Below are 16,803 nucleotides of genomic sequence, written 5' to 3' on the forward strand. Positions count from 1 at the left end.
ACAAAGTTGCCCACAATGACCACAGAGGGTAATGCTTCTGGAAAACCAAGAGAATGCCGACAAATGCTGAACGTAGACCATCCAAGGATGCAACAAGCGTCCCGTGGATAGACATTTCTTGGTTTTAAAGTCTTGCTTTTCAGAGTCATCGTGTTTCCCAAAAGGACAGTGCCTCCAGATTATTTGACTTGTGCATTCACTCCCTTCCAGCAGTCAACATTTCTTTCTACTTATTTACGGTGCATGCAATTTCCCCCCTCTCCTTTGGAGGCCCACAGACGAGGAGAACTTTGGAAAGAGTATTCACCAAAGTCTCAGTCTGAATTGTGATAGTCTGAAACTTCACAGAAGCCCACAACCTTCCATGGTCACAATGGTGACAGCCTTCAAGAAATAAAATCACATCAGTTGTGGAGGCAGGCAGGAATGAAACCAGGCACCTCAGGTTACAGCAGCTCTATTTTAGCTCCATTAGTGTCATTACCAGTGATGGCCCGAGATCTACAAAGTGATTGCATGTTTACCAAGGAGGACAGCCATTTAATTTGCCTCCAGTAGAGAAATGGGGAAGCAACAGAGTGAATCCACAGTGGGAAGCAGCGCAGGTATTTACTCCCTCACCACGCACTGCCTTACTGACCCATGAGGTTGACTGTGGGGGCCGAGTGCCCCGGTTCACTCTGCCATGTGTCTAGCCCTGTTATGACCTGTAGATCCCTTTGGATACCCTTTGGATACACCCTGTTCAAATACTCTGCCTTGATTATGTGTCTTTGGCCAGCACAGTGGGCCTTGTGTTTCTTCTGCAACAAAGCTAACTAACATTGTGTAACCTTCCCGCATGTCAACTGTGTTTGGCCTTCCAAGTTCGTTGGCCGCATCTGTCAGTTCAGGTGGGACTGAGTGCTATTCAGGACTACGTAAATTGGAGGCTGCTGAAATCAGAAGGACAAGGTAGAACATAGCATAAGGCCGAGGAACAGAGCTGTGTACTAGTTAAATGTCTTAGCAGGGAAAACAAAGACTGATTGTGATCTAAGGCTGAGGTCTAAGTGCCAATCAGGAGTGAAAACTCTGCCCTTTGCACCAATTTGCTTTAGACACATAACGGCTCAGTTTGGGTGTTTTCCAGCCAGATTGAAAGAGCTGTAGCTCCACTAACTCAGCAGTGGGCATGTGCTTGGGTGTGGGCCGTGGGAATTGCCAAATGGTCCATGGGCAAACCAGCAAGTGCCAGCAAGACACAGGCCTGGGCTTAGTTCCTCCAGTTGACTTTGGAAAGGCCACCCACGCTCTCTGGGCTTGTTTCCTCCTCTTGTAGAGTGTATGATTTTTGAGTAAGTGGCCTCTAAGAGTCAGTGGGTCTACCCTCCTCTGAGTTAGCAAGCTAGTTCTGCCCTTCCAGAAAGCAAATTCCATTAACAGGTTGTATGCCGTTAGGCGGGTTCAGATAAGACACTGGAATATAATTCTTAGGTGAGGGGCCAGCTCCACGCGCCGTTAGGCTGTGCGGTTGGACTGCGTCCTGCCTCCTGAAATCAGATCTATAGACAGGCTCCCTGCAGGTGAGAAGTGTCAGAGACCTTCTCCCCTCCTCCTCTCTCACAGTCCTCCTTCCAGGGCCTCCTCAACACCCCCCATTTCTACACCTGTCCTTCTTTCCTCTTCCCATACATAGCTCCAACCTGACTTACTCCGTGAAACCTTCCCCAGTTATCAGCTAGGTAGCCTGTGTTTGCACAACTCCACCCTACCTGCCCTGCCATTCAGCATTTACGGGTCTTTGGTCTCAACTTTGGTCTCAACTTGTTGCTGGTTCCTGTGTGTGTTTCTTATGAGTTCCTCCAGGGAAAGAGACGTGTCTCACAGTCTGCATGCCCTAAATCCGACTGAGCGGAGGGGTGGTCAGCACGTTTGGTTGATTGACGTGAAGTAGGGGATTGGAGACAGCAAGCCAGCATGTGATTACAAGGGAATTGTATTTCAACCAGTGTATAGTTGTTCAGTCTGAGCTGTCATCCAAGGATGTTCTAATCAAAGCAGGTGCGAATATACATTTCTCGATAAAATAAAGATGACATGTAAAGATCATATGACAAATTTTGGTTTCCCAAGCACTTTTCCTCACATGTAGGTCAATTCTCATACCAACTTGGGAAGAGTTTTACAGCCAAGGGAACTGAGGCTCAAGCAGGTGTGGTGGGCATCTGGCTTTCTAGCCTCGGTCTTTTTCACTAGTCTACAGACTTTCCTTTCAAAATATAAGGTCAAATTTCGATAAATGGAGCTGAAAATTTAGGCCTAAACCCTGTTTTTTTCTGAGATATGGATTTTTTGAGCCTGTGAGCCTTCTAGGAAATACCAGGGGTGCCAAAAAAACACATGACTTGTATTCATCTTTTGTTATTGGTATATATCAAGTGTTACAATTTTAATACAGTTTTTTCCTTTCTTAAAATGTGTATATCTTTTTTTGGCTCCCTCTGTATGTGTGTGTATACCTGTGTGTGTATGTGTGTGTGTGTGTGTGTGCGCGCGCGTGTGGAACTGGGCAGTAACACTGCTGCTCACATAGGCCTCCGTGAGGCACAAGTAACCTTGATCTTCCAGAAGGCCAGTAAAGCACATGCAGATCCCATCCATGGTGGCCTGCTGCGGGCAGGGGCTCCCAGGGACAAAGCAACCAGTCTAGAAAAAGCAGTGGATGGAAAGGAGTTTTGGGAGGATGGCAAGTGCACATGCACTTGTATTGTTTTCTCCCTTTGGCTCTGACCTCTGGGTGGATTGGAGTTCCTGGCAGTAAGTAGGCTGTAGAGCTGACGGGATGGGGCTCTGCATCCCATCCCTTACGGCCCTGCTACCTCTCTGGAGAGGGAGGACCTTTTCGGCCTGTGTGGGAACCGTTGGGTCTGGGTCTAATCCCTCCCACACTGGGCCCCGCAGGCAGGTGCCCACTTCCGAAGGCTGGGGTGAGCCCGGAGGCCGGCATGACCCACCGTGCGGTCATCAGAAGGGCTGGCTATTTGACCAGCACCACCATGTTTGCCTATAAGTTTCCAGCCACCAGGAAGGGAGTTCTTGCTGCCGCCTAAGCGTCAAAGCCATAGTCAAGTTTTCAATTATTCCCCACTGCTTTTAAAATGACAAAGTCTTACCAACTTAAGTATTTCTTTCACCAAAGAATATTTCTTCTATAACTTCCAGTTTCTAATGAACCTTCTGGAAATGCCATGCAAAAGAGATCAAAGTCATGGTGGAGGGAGAGGTAGAAATTGAGCCAAATGCCTCCTGTTGCTGTGGACAGCAGGCCAGCCCTTCCTTAGGTTGTAAGGACCCTCCTGGCTGCATCTCGAGGGTGGCGTCCCCTGAAACAACTGTTCAACTAGCTAACAGACAGGATGGAGGTGACCCAGCTCGGGACATATGGAGATTGGTCCTAATACATACATAGGGTTCCTTCAAGGAAGTTACCTTTCATTTTACATTAGAAGAGGAAACTTTCTGGAAAGAAAGAAACTCAGGTGCCTTCCCTAGCAAGCTGTCTCTGTCGTAGAGCTTTAATATCCACAGTGTGCTTCTATTACAACGAATAGTGAATAGCCAAGAGTCTAAAGACCGGTCGCTAAATGTCAGGTTTCCAGGACGGAGAACTCTCCATAGAGGATCAGATGAATGGACGCTTTAAGTTCATTGTCATTGAATTTCATGACTATTGTTACTCAGAGGGAACTTGAGCAGGAGGTCATGCATTCCCAAACGCTGCTGCTTTGGCTGGACAGAGCTGCAGGTATATTTGGGACACATAAGAAAGTGGTAAAATCATAAAGCCAGCAATAAAGGGCAGATTTGGCAATGGCCAAATGTGCTGGGAGGCGTCCACCCCTGTCCTCTGAGGTGAGGTCACAGCTCTGACAACCTTGACAGTGAACTGGTCCCCAAGTAGTAGCCAAGACTGCCTGGAATTTTATGTAACCAGCAAAGGAGATTTCCCTTCCTTCATCATGGGAAAGTACAATCGGCACCATCTCAGTTTGGCCAGATCATCCCTTCATGTTCCGCTTTCTACTTATCTCCCTGCTTGCTTCTGGGGACCACTTTAATCCACTGGATTTTCGCAGAAACTATAGGTCCCTCGGACTCATATGCTGAACCTTGGTGTCATGCTTTTTGAAGTATTCGAAATATTAAAACTGTTAAAAATAGATTCAATATTTTCAATGGAAGCATAGCCCACAAAGACTGGATTCTCGACTCAGTGTGTCAGGTATGCATGATTTTATTTAAAATGTGTCCAATAAGATTTTCCACTTGGATGAACACTTTTCCTCGTCCGGCATATTATTATAAACAGTATTTCCTCATTTCATGGAGTTTCTTAGAAAGTTCCAAGTAACTTAACAGAAGAGAGAAATGAAACTGTGGGGAGATTAAATAACAGGGACGTTAGCTCTCAGGGAGGGAGCTCACGCATCCCGGCCTCGGGGGACACACAAGTGACTACGGGGTGAAGATAAACCCAGTCATGCAAATCATCGGACGATCACTTGGTTTCCTTTGGCAGTTCTGGCATTCCCTGTCACTAGCACACATGATCAAATGAGTCAGATGACGTCAGTGAATGGGAAACTGTCTTTTGCATTTGGTGGTGGGCTGACCAGCCGGGAGAAGACAGGAACAGAAACGCGCTGTCCGAGGAGCATCTCAGGATGTGGGAAGAGACTGTCCGCATCTCACCAGCTGTGGCGCTGAGCCCCAGGGAGCGCACACGCACCTGGCGATGGCAGCGTCATGAGCCCCCATGTGGCCACAGCACCCGCCTCTCCTGTAAGGGCGCGTGGCCCTCGGTGGACAGACGCACACCACCCCCTTGGCACCGAGAGCACATTGGAACCAAGAGGGCAGTTGTTTGAAATCACTAGAACCTGGCACTATTACATTTTTGTTTTCGTGAGCCAAAGGTCGTCTAGCACAAATGAGGTCTACATGTTGTCACATGGGGCCACAGAAAGACACGTCTTCAAGTGACGATGCCCTGCCAGGGAGAGAAACAGATACAGAGCACAGCACACATCTAGCGGTGACAGGGCTCCTTGGAGGACGAACCGCGTCACTGACACGGAAATGGGGCCAGCGGGCCGCCGGCCTCCGGTTTCCTGCCTGCTCTTTGGAGCTGCTGTCATGGAAAGAAGCCAAGGGCAATGTGACCGGGGGCGGAGGGGCAGGTGGGCTGGGAAGTGTCACCGCCTCAACATCTGTTCTAAAGTGACCGAGGGATGATCATTCATTTATGATCGAAACTTAATCCCGAACAGTGTCTGCTCGCTCTGTCTCGCTCTCTGTAAACACATCTGTTCATAAATAACTTAAACGTCTCTGGGCGCTCAGGGTTCAGTTCCGGCTGGAGTAAAAAAGGGTAGGGGATGCTCAGCGTCGAGGAGGAGATGGTGGGTGTCCGTGTGTGTGGAGAGGCGGCTTAAGCGTCTGATTCGCGTCGCAAACATCAGCCGTCAGAGACCGGCGGGGTGACCCAGCCATACTTTTCATGCGTCTTCACCAAACTCTTAAAGGTGGCTTCTGCTTCCTTGCGACTGAAGGACTTTTTTGATTTTCCCGCTTTTCTACAGATCCGACCCTGCGTGAGAGAAAAGAGAAACCAGGTTAGAGCCCCAAGAGGGATGGTTTCCCACCGTCTTTGTTAAAACACGCAGAGTCGCGGGCGTTTCTGATGCCTGAATCTGTGTGACGAGCGCAGAGACACAGGACATCGCGGCTTTGCTACAACACGGATGGAGGAGTCCAGGGGCTGGCGAGGGGAGGGGAGGGGAGGCCCACGGGCTGATGTCTTCACGAATCCACGCCTCCCTCTGAATGTGATGCGGAAAAGCAACCTCTGCTGGTTCCAGGGAGGAGGGCTAGCTTTATGGAAAGCGTATCCCAGCTGTCTGCAAGGCAAATATTGTTCTAACTTCCTTCCCTCCCACCAAAGAATGCCTTTAATTATAACTTTCAGTTCCTTTGATAACAGTAGAGATCTATGTTTATATATATAGATGAGTATACTTACAGTCACACACACATTTTAAAAACCTGATTTTTAAAATTCAAGCCCAGGAGCAATTAGTGAATTTCGTGTAAGTCATGTCACTGGGGAGCCATTTCTTGAGCAGAAGGTGGAGCCATTGTCATAGAGGGGGAATGCTGTCCTCCCATCCTGAGTGCGGGGTAAAGGTGAGGGGCCAGTGCTTTCCCCACAATCCCAGCAGATGTGGGGGCCCCAGGAAAGGTCCACACCCCCTCACATGTCCCACCCCCACCCAACCCCCAGTGACCAGCTATGTTCTGGTCTGAACCGGAGCATTTGGGTCTGCAGTAGACCAGAGGGTCTGATTCATGTTAGGGTGGGCATAGAAGGCTCTCGACCACCAGAGAAGGAGCCAGAAGACACTGCTATGTGACCGCCGTCTCAGGCCACCCTTCCAGAGAGCCCTGGGAAATGACGTTTATTTGGCCTCAGAGGGAATGAGCAGCCTGAAGAGTATGAGGAGTCTGGGCAGGGGGGACCCTCAATCAGACCGAGCTGTTGTCACTCCCAATATTCCAAACTCAGTCTTCATGAGGCCTCTCCATGGCAGAGCAACTGAAACTCGCTCTTTGCCCCTGGGGCACATTTCCTTGCACTTGACTTCCCTTCTTCCTGGGAAATCTGCAGGTCTTCCTGAGTGTCTCATGCATGCACTTTGCTGCTGGGGGAAACACCCCTGAAAGACTTGGCTGAATTTTCTCCACTAGCAAATGCGTACATACTATTCCCAATGTTCTCCTGCTGTCCATGAACTTTCACTAACAATTGTCTCTGAATTTGCCCTCTGCATTCCTGATACGTAATATTTTTGTTATAGCACATCTGTGGACATGTGTTGTCTATGCCGCAAAGTAACTTCAATCAGAGCCAGGCCTCCCTGGGTTATGTCACATACCTGTCCCCTCGGACAGGCACTGAGGGCAGCAGTTACCCAGTGTGGCCGCTGGCAGGCAAGGTCCACTCAATCTTGGCTTTCTCTGACAACCCACTGACAACTCCAGTGGCAAGAGCTGGACTGGCCTCAGATTCCACAGGGGAAATGGTTCCTAATCACGAGGATCTGGGAATGGAAGGGTGTCTTACATACTTAAGTTCAGAGCGTATGGCTCCTTTTCACCAGTGGATACTGGCCTGATACCCCGGTGAGGAGTCAGAAATCCAGAGGCACAGTCGTGCTCTGCCCTCAGGACCTCCCTGGACGCACCCGTCCATCTGCCGATCAAGGGCGGTACCACTTGTTCTGATGTGCTGCTTGGTTCACAGCAAATGAGCTGCTAAGAGGGTGAAGACTGGAAGACAAGACAGGAAACCGCCATCCACTGACGTCTAGAAAGTTCCCCACGTCTCACTAGGATATGACGTCTAGTTTTAATTTTATAACTTCCTACACTGCTTATGTGGTGCAGTTGTACTTGACAAAAAGGGACCACCAAGAGCCAATCCATTTATAATTAGCATCTCCATGGGCTGAGATCCAAGTCCAAAGTCACTTCATTAAACACCCGCAAACGCATCTGTGTAGGAACATCGGCCTCGATGTCTGCGTACTAAGAGCAAATATCAAGGGAGAGACATATATGTTTGCAGAAAACGCAAATTTAAACATCCCGGTCATTCTTTTCTATAATACTGAAAATTTATGGTGATTTGAGAATTCTGAACTAAAAGCAGCCAGACAAATACAAGCTCATGATAATCTTGGAATATTCTGCTGCTTTTGGCACGAACACATACGTTGCCTATTCTTTGTGAAAGTCCCAATTGTTACAAAAAACAACAGACAAAAGCCCAAATGAACAGACGGCTCTTTGTTGCCGTTTCTTCCCGGGAAGAATTATGAACATGAAGCCCCAGCACTTAGTCTGTCCGGGACACAGAGCCTGGTGTCAGCCAGCCGGAGTCGCACAGCCCTCAGTGCATACAGCTGTCCATCAAGAGCGGCGGTGTCCTCTGCTATCCCCTGCACCCAGTTTTCAGTTCACAGATGCCCTCCTCGGACTGGCTGTTTTAATATCACCCAGTGAAACACTGAGTTTGAAAATGATCCCTTACATTTCCTGGCTCTGCCAGGGTGGCTGGGCCTTTTTGGCTGAGATTCCCTTGAGGTGCATCCACCCAGCTCCTGACGGTCCACGGCCATGCTAATGTTGAACTGGCTCGCGTTCTTCTTTCCAAGGTCCAGTCTCCTGGATTCTGGACTTTAAGGAAACTTTCAGTCTAACTCCTGTGACTCTCTGTACTTTCCTTTATAAGTGGGGATAATATCCGCTTTACAGTATCACTAAGAATGTCAGGTAAGATACTGAATTTGCTTATTTTACAGATGAGGAAATTGAGATTCAGAGAGGTTAAGTAAGTTGCCCAAGGTCACACAGTCAGGAAGTGCTGGAGTAGTGATTCGAAGCCAGGTCTGCTGAATTCTGCACTCCTCACCTCAGCACACACACACACACACACACACACACTCACAGACACATGTGCGCATATGTGTACACTCTGAAAAATGTCTTCATGCAAATCCAGTATTTCGCATTTATGTGGCTAAATTCTCAGTAATGTCTATTTTAACAAGATGGCACAAATACATTCATTCTATGGTTCTCCCTTGATTAGCTTTTTCTCCTTACATTTTCCTTTAAAACATACTATTGTGACATTTTGTGTTCCACTTGCCTATAATTACAGTTCTGCTCCTTTAAACATAGTTAGAATTTCCTGACGGCTCATGTAAAGTTTTGAGCTTCCTATACTCATTTCTTGGGCTGAATCACAGAGCAGCTACTTGGGAGTGTAATTGTTAGTCTAGCAGCACTCACAAAGCACAACCTCTGCAATACGGGTTTCAAATGTGTGCTGGGCTCCTTTCAGGCAGGGGAGACTTCCTGGAGGAGGTGTTCAGGAGCTGGATTCAAAAGACAAGTGGCATAATCCAGCCAGAACACAGGAAGGGAGGCCAGGAGGAGCTTGGGGAGGTGCTTCTGGGAGGAGAGAGAGGGAGGAGGTGGGGATGGGAAGCATGCTAGATCCTGGGGCTGTGGGAACAGAGTGGGCGGCTTAAAACAACAGAAATGGATCTTCTCCTGGCTCTGGAGGACAGGATTCTAAAACCCAGGTGAGAGCGGGGCAGTTGCAGGAGCTGAAGGGGAGAACGTGCTCCACGTCGCCCCCTGGCTTCTGGTGGTTTACTGCAATTGTCGCTGTCCTTGGACTTGTAGACTAGTCACCTTGATCTCTGCCTTCACATGGCCTTCTCCCTGTGTCTCTCTGTGTCTGTACCAACTTTCTCTTTTCTTCCCAGGACACCAGTCATTGCATTAGGGCCCATCCTACTCCAGGATGACCTCATCTGAACTTGACATCTGCAAAGACCTCAGATAAGGACGCGTTCATGGGTTGCAGAGGGAGGGTTACGACTTCAATACATCTTTTTGGGGTCACAATTCTCCCCACTACATGCAGTAAGGTTAACAGGAAGGTCTTCAACCACCTCCTGCAGCATCTGGACCTTTGCTGGAGGTGGCAGAGCATCGGGCCAGGTTGTCTTTTGAGATGGGTCACTTGGGAGGCAGGTGGCCGTCAGGTGGGGGTGCTGGCCAGTTAAGTTATTGTCATGGTCCAGAGAAGATGGGTGAAGGCCTGGCCTGGGGCAGAGGCAATGGGGTGGAGAGAAAGGGGCTGAGGCCAGCAGGGATGTCATTAAGGGGCAGGGGACACAGGGCATCCATTTCTGATGGGGGAGGAAGCAGGTTTCCGGATAAGACACTGAGTCTCTGGGTGGGCCGGGCTCGGGGTGAATCCGGCACATGGTGGGGCTGGAGGCTGCTGGATGTAGTGCTTGGAGCTCTCCCATCAGGGGCTCTGAACGGCGGATGTGGCTGAGAGCCCACGAGAGACGCCAGGGAGCGACGCCAGGCGTCCGCTCTGCCCACCAGCCACAGGCTTTTGAGCAAGTCGCCCTCCCTGCACCGCCGTCTCCACATGTGAGTCACATAACCACTGACACCTGCAGCGTGGGGTGAGCCCGTGGGGATGGATACATCACTGGCCTGCTGTGCACAGTGGCAAGACGTGCAATATCAAGTGGGCACGGGAGAGCCTGCGGGCAACACTGTCTTAGGGGATGCCTTGGAGGGGTCCTGGGGGGCCGGTGGGGTCTCGGGCAAGAGGAAAAGCAGAATGTGCCGGCTCAGGGGTTGGGCCAGGCAAGGGGGTGTCGGTGGTGGGAGGCGTCAGGGAGGGGTGCAGCTGGTGGATCCGACTGTAGGGTGACCAGTGAATGCCTGGAAAGCATCGGCCTTAAGAGGCAAAAGTCTGCTCAGAAGGGTGATATTTGCTTGATTTATATAAAGTCAGAACTTCAAAAACTCTTGATTTGTTTTTTAGCCATCTCTGCACATTGAAGAAAAATCCGGGTCTTTAAAAAAAGTGCAGCTTAATAATAAAAAACTCCCCAAACCAAAACCTGTATTTTCCGCAGATTTACGAAGTACCTGCCACCCAACAGACCTTGTGCGCATTGCTGGAGACAGCAGGTAACGCTGGGTAGGCCAGGTGAATGAGAGGCATGAGGCTTAGCCTGGGGCCTGGTGGGTGGGGCAGTGGGTGAATGAATGAATGAGTGAATCAATGAGTGTAAATGGCCACAGTCCAGCTCCCTCCCATGAAGGGGCCACACAGACTAGTTCTCCTATGGCAATAACTCTCATTAGGGCAAAGTATAAGAGTAATGCCCAGGATGTAAAGCTGTTTCACTCAAGAAGGAATGTTTCCTTACTGGGACATTTTAAAATTTTCCATTGAGAAATATTATGTAACCACACACACTCTATTACAGTCTCTAAAATATTTTATCAAGTATTAGGTAATAAATGTCCTCAGATATTTGCTCTTAACCTTGTGAAACCTCTCAGGATGACAAAACCAGCATCAGTTTTGGATCAAATTGGATAATATTCAGTATCATCATAAAAGTTTTCTCAAGCCACTGGCAGCACCAAAGGCACAGGTCATGGATATTTTTGATGCTTGCAAAACATAAGCATCCCTTCCCTTTACATTTTAAAGAAAGTTCTAGCAATTATTGATTCTGTTTTGAGACAGATTGCATTTTCTTGGAAGAAGCAAGCAGAAAAAAGAGAAAGTTTTGGTTAAAAATTTAAATGATACCGGATAATCATTTCAAAAAATGTTTTTGGAGATTCCACTAATACTTCTGCTTAAGCAGCTGGCCCCCAGTGGGTTTCGTTAGCTGCACTGGAGGCTGTCATGGCGACTCTGTCGAGTGTTTACTGTGTGCCAGGATGGGCCCTGAACACACTCATTAAAAGCTTCTGCAGAGTAAGAGAAACCATCAAAACACAAAGACAGCCAACCGACTGGGAGAAGATATTTGAAAATAACACCTCTGGTAAGGGGCTAATATCCAAAATATATAGGAACTCATACAACTCAACAACAATAAAAACAAACAATCCAATTAAAAACTGGGCAGAGGACCCGAAGAGACATTTCTCCCAAGAGACAAACAAATGGCCAACAGATATATGAAAAAATGCTCACCTTCACTAGCTATTAGGGAAATGCAAATCAAAACCACAATGAGATACCACCTCATACCAGTTAGAATGGCTATCATCAACAAGACAAACAACAGCCAATGTTGGAGAGGCTGTGGAGGAAAAGAAACCCTCATACACTATTGGTGGGAGTGTAGATTGGTGCAGCCACTTTGGAAAACAGTATGGAGGTTACTCAAAAAATTAAGAATAGAATTACCATATAACCCAGAAATGGTAATAGAATTACAATATGTCCCTTTTCTGTGTATCTACCAAAAAAATCTAAAAACATTTATTTGTAAAGATATATGTACACCTATGTTCATTGCAGCTTTATTTATGGTGGCCAAGACATGGAAACAACCAACTATCCTTTGATAGATGTTTGGATAAAGAAGATGTGGTATATATACACAATGGAATACTACTTGGCCATAAGAAAAGATGAAATACTGCCATTTGCGACAACATGGATGGAATTTGAGTTTATCATACTAAGTGAAATAAGTCAGATGGAAAAAGTCAAGAACCATATGACTTCACTCATATGTGGGATATAAAACTGAAAACAACAAATGAACAAACAAGACAAACAAAAACTCATAAGACACAAACAACAGTATGGTGGTTACCAGAGGGTAAGGGGGGAGTGAGGTGATAGAAGAGGGTAAAGGCTCTGCCATCATTAACCCTGATGTACGGATGAAGAAACAGGCACAGACAGACCAATAATGTGTTCAAAGTCACACAGGATTCCAGTGAGAACTAGAGGCCACACTCTGAACCCCAAGGCCAGATCGTCTCTCAGAGACATGGAGAAAGATCATGGAAATACAAGAAAGAAAACGAGATACTGACCATTCACTCCATGAATGCTGCCACCCTGGCTTTGCTCCACTGGATACAGGATGCACCGTGGTCACTGAACCCCCTCCATCCCTCCACACCCTCCTGTCAACATGGAGCTCCTGGCCTCCAGCCCACACGTACCACAGAGTCTGCTTTCCCCCAGAGCTGATCAGTGCATTGACTGCCTTCACCGCAAGAGCCCGTCTTCCACCTGTTGTATCGTGTGGACCCCCCTCGCTTCCGGTTCCTGTGTGATGGGAGCAGGCGAGCCTCCCTCCTGAGACACTCCTTTACTCACAGTCCATATTCCTGCAGACGACTGGCAATCTGTGGTTCCATTTTTGCTGACACAGAATGCAAAGGGAGCTGCTTTTGACAGGCCAAGCCAAGGACACCGTGTTCCATTTTCACAGCTGAAACACTTCTTTAGCACAAAACAGCCACTCCTTCCATGTTTTCTGTGGCGAGCTAATTCCAGCTGCCTCCGTGCGGAGTTCTAGAAAAGTCCCACGGGCAGACCGTCTGCCCCTGGTACCACGGCAGGCTCACTGGACGACCCATACAGTGAGTGAATGCATCTTCATTGGCGTAAATGCTTCTCCTTGGATCTGGCTCCGTTGAACAAACATGTGTTCACCTCACTGGCCTCAGCAACCCGGCCTTCTTACTGAGGACAGCTGTCTGCTCCCCCCTGAGAGGCTGACAGGAGACGGTGGTGTTTTCCCACCCAACCTGACCTCCTAGGTCAGAACCCAGCCAAGCCTCTTCTCTACACACTTGACTTTCCTCAAGGCACCCTATTACCCCTTCTTGGAACACATTTGGGAAAGAATGAGGATCAGGTTCTTTCCCAAGCGCCCCCTGGTTTTTCAGTCTGCCTGTTAACCCCCTGTGGCCGTCTGTTCTGGGGTGGGAGCCTGCTGCCACCCAGGATGCTGAGGCTGCCTCCATCCTGCCCTGGCCTTGATCAAGGACGGTCGGGGCCCTGGGGACACGGAGCCTTCCTGCTGCTGGGGGTCAGAATGAAGAAGGGACACCTGAGGACGAGGGTTTGAGGCAGAGGCCCTGTCTTCCTCTCCTCCAGGGAGAGCAGTGCCCCTGGGCAGTCAGGAGAACCAGCGGACTGACGCCTGCCAGCGAGGTAAGAACACCACTGCCCACACCTCCTGCCTCTGTTCCCTTCCCGACAGAAAGCAGCGATGCCGAATGGGTCACTCACTCCCCAAAGCTGCACATCACGTGCGTGGGAAATAATCTGCTTCCACCCACATGCCCGTCTCCCAGGTTTCCTGCGATTTTATGACCCTCCATAACTGGATGATCCCGACACTCTTCAGACCACAGTATGATGGTTACCAGGAGGTAAGGGGGCAGGGAGGTGGTAAGAGGGAAAGGGGGTCAAATGTATGGTTATGGAAGGAGAACTGACTCTGGGGGGTGAACACACAACAATGTATTATAAAATTGTATACTTGAAACCTATATAATTGCCTTAACCAATGCTTCCCCAATAATTTTTTTTAACTTGAAAACAAATTTGTATTACACAAACGTTGTCACATAATTGGATATTTTTCTACTTTGTACATATTATTTTTACTCTCCACAGAAGAGCTGCTTCTTAATTTCTCATTGGGTGATGACAAGCTCTAAAATCCTGATTGTAACAGGATAGCAGTAACAATGCCTCCGTGACTTAAGTTGAAAGCAGTACATTGGAACATGGCTCTTCCACTTAGCCATCAGGAATGTACAAATGTCTTTTTGTTCCAAAATACTAGATAAATTATCCATAGGCATGGACAATGACAGGAGCAAACCACTGTATGTTGTCAGCTGAAACCAGCAACTGATGGTTATGGTGATTTTCTTGAACCCCCGCCAGCCTTTTCTCCCGTCAGTTCCTTCAGCTGACTTCTCTGAAGTTACAGGTGAGGAGCGCTGCCTCGCGCCGCCTCTCACAGTTCTCATTAATAACGGTAAAGCGCTGCTCTAGGAATTAGAACACGCCACCTCCCGTGCCGCCTCCCATTCCACCCATGCCAGGGTCTTTCTCTTCTTTAGGAGTTTCTGTGACTACAACTTCTGCTGTAGTCAACAGAGAGGGCACTCTAGCAGCTTCCAATAAAGCAGTTCTCACAACCCTAGTTGGATCGATGATTCCTTTTTCCACCATATTCACAAAATCTCCAAGCAGAGCGTCATAACCAATTTTTTGATCTTCATTAGCTGGAGTTAATGAGCTCGAGGCTGGAATGCACCGAAGCAGGGCACGACCCCCTCCGAGTACGACGCCTTCCTCAGCAGCAGCGCGTGTGGCACTGAGGGCATCTGTGACTCTGTCTTTCTTTTCATTCTCTTCAGCATCACTAGTCCCACCAACCTTCAGCACAGCTACTCCCTCTGAGAGTTTCGCCAGACGTTCATTTAGTTTTCTCTTTTCATATTCACTAGTAGTTGTGATATCTAACTGCTCAAGGATTTCTTGAATACGTTTTTCAATCTGAGCCTTGTCACCTTTTCTCTTGGCATCATCTTTGGTCACAATGACCTCTCCAACTTCTCCTAAGTCATGAGGCTGAACATCTCCAAGATTTAGAGTCAATCCTTCTCCAAACACTGCACCACCAGCAGCGATAGCCATGTCTTTACGCTGGTTCTTTCTATTGTCACCCAAACCTGGAGCTTTGACTGCTACAACCTGAAGACCAACTTGTAGCCTGTTCAAAACGAGTGTACTAGCCACCTGCCATTAATATCTCCCCCAGTTATGACCAAGCGCTTACGGTGAGCATTGGCAATTTCAGGAGCAGGTACAACGGACCGGACACTAGAAATGTTCTTTTCACTCAATAGAATATACGCATCTTGGGATTCACACTGCTGACCTTTCACTGTGTTAGTAAAGTATGGAGAAATATAACCTCGATCAAACTCCATCCTTCGATAATTTCCAATTCCTCATTCAGTGTTTTTCCATCCTTTACTGTGATGACACCCTTTCTTCCAACTTTTTTCACTGCATCAGAAATGATACTGCCAATTTCTTTGTCTCCATTTGCAGAAATCGTAGCAACCTGAGCAATTTCTTCAGGGTTTGTCACCGGTGTAGACTGCTTCTTAAGTTCAGCAATTACAACATCAACAGCTAACATCACACCTGTCCTGATTTCCACTGGATTAGCACCTTTACTAACCTTCTCAAAGCCTTCCTTGGCAAGAGAGCGTGCCGGTAAAGGAGCAGCTGTGGTGCCATCCCCAGCCTCTTCATCTGTATTATTGGCAACATCCTGAACCAGTTTAGCACCAATATTTTTATATTTATCTTCTAAGTCAATTGACTTTGCAACGGTCACGCCATCTTTTGTGACTCTGGGACTCCCCCAACTCTGTTCAATAATCACTGTCCTTCCCTTTGGCCCCCTAGTAACGGCTACAGCATCAGCTAAAAGGTCCACACCTTGAAGCATTAAGCTCGGGCACCTGCAGCAAACTTTACACCTTTGGCATATGCCCGAGTGAGATGAGGTGCCAGTGCCCTGGACGCTGGCCTAATCTGGCGAAGGACTTCGTGTAATCGAGGCGTTTCTGTGGGGAAACAGCAGGCTGTGCGAGCGGCAAGGCAAGCCGTCGGCGGCGAGTGAGGGACAGTACAGGCTGCACACCTACCCCAATAAATTTAATAAAAAACAAAACAAAACAAAAACTCCCCCAAAACAAAAGCAAAACCATAAAGCCCTCCCTGAAACCCTACTAGGTGGGCTCTGCTATCATCAACCCTGATGTACGGATGAAGAAACAGACGAGAGGCCGATTATGTACAATCGAAACCTATGTAATTTTACTAACCAATGCCACCCCAGTACATTTAATAAAATTCAAAAACCCCCAAACAAACAAAAAAACGAAGTGTATTTCATAAAACACACTTTCTGGAGGGTCTTGCGGTGAAATCCAGCACCCATACCAGGAAGTGCTGGCGCATTGCACTTCCGCATTTCACTTCCATGGCTGGAGTTCCTGCTTCCTGCATCACAGCCCCTGCCTTCTCGGGCCCCCACTGGCTCCCACCCCGCCATCATCCCTTATCCCCACCTTCCTACCCCGTCCCCAGCCTCACACCTACACTGGTTTCTTGTTCAATCAAGAGCTCTGAGCATGAGTCCACCTGGCTCTGTGCTAAGGAAAACTGGATAAAAGTAAAGGAATCCAACCATCTAAGGGGTACACACTGTCATCCCACCTCCCCCAATTTGTTCATGCCACACAGGTGATGGTTCCAGAGTAGATAAAACCCAACACATGCTTTTCTGT

The 16,803-nt window shown here is 48.1% G+C and overlaps 1 protein-coding gene and 1 pseudogene across 1 annotated transcript in view; both read right to left on the reverse strand.

Annotated features, from left to right (window-relative positions):
- Nucleotides 1-4,260: 4,260 nt before the first annotated feature.
- UBE2QL1 (ubiquitin conjugating enzyme E2 QL1) overlaps nt 4,261-16,803 on the reverse strand; it is a 37,599-nt gene continuing 25,056 nt past the window's right edge. Inside the window, exon 2 of the mRNA XM_019743382.2 lies at nt 4,261-5,632. Coding sequence (XP_019598941.2) covers nt 5,501-5,632 — 132 coding nt within the window. The 3' untranslated portion in view covers nt 4,261-5,500. The remainder of the gene's footprint in view (nt 5,633-16,803) is intronic.
- LOC141570467 (60 kDa heat shock protein, mitochondrial pseudogene) lies at nt 5,643-16,165 on the reverse strand (annotated as a pseudogene).

Source organism: Rhinolophus sinicus, linkage group LG03 (genome assembly GCF_036562045.2).
Source record: "Rhinolophus sinicus isolate RSC01 linkage group LG03, ASM3656204v1, whole genome shotgun sequence".
NCBI lineage: Eukaryota > Metazoa > Chordata > Mammalia > Chiroptera > Rhinolophidae > Rhinolophus > Rhinolophus sinicus.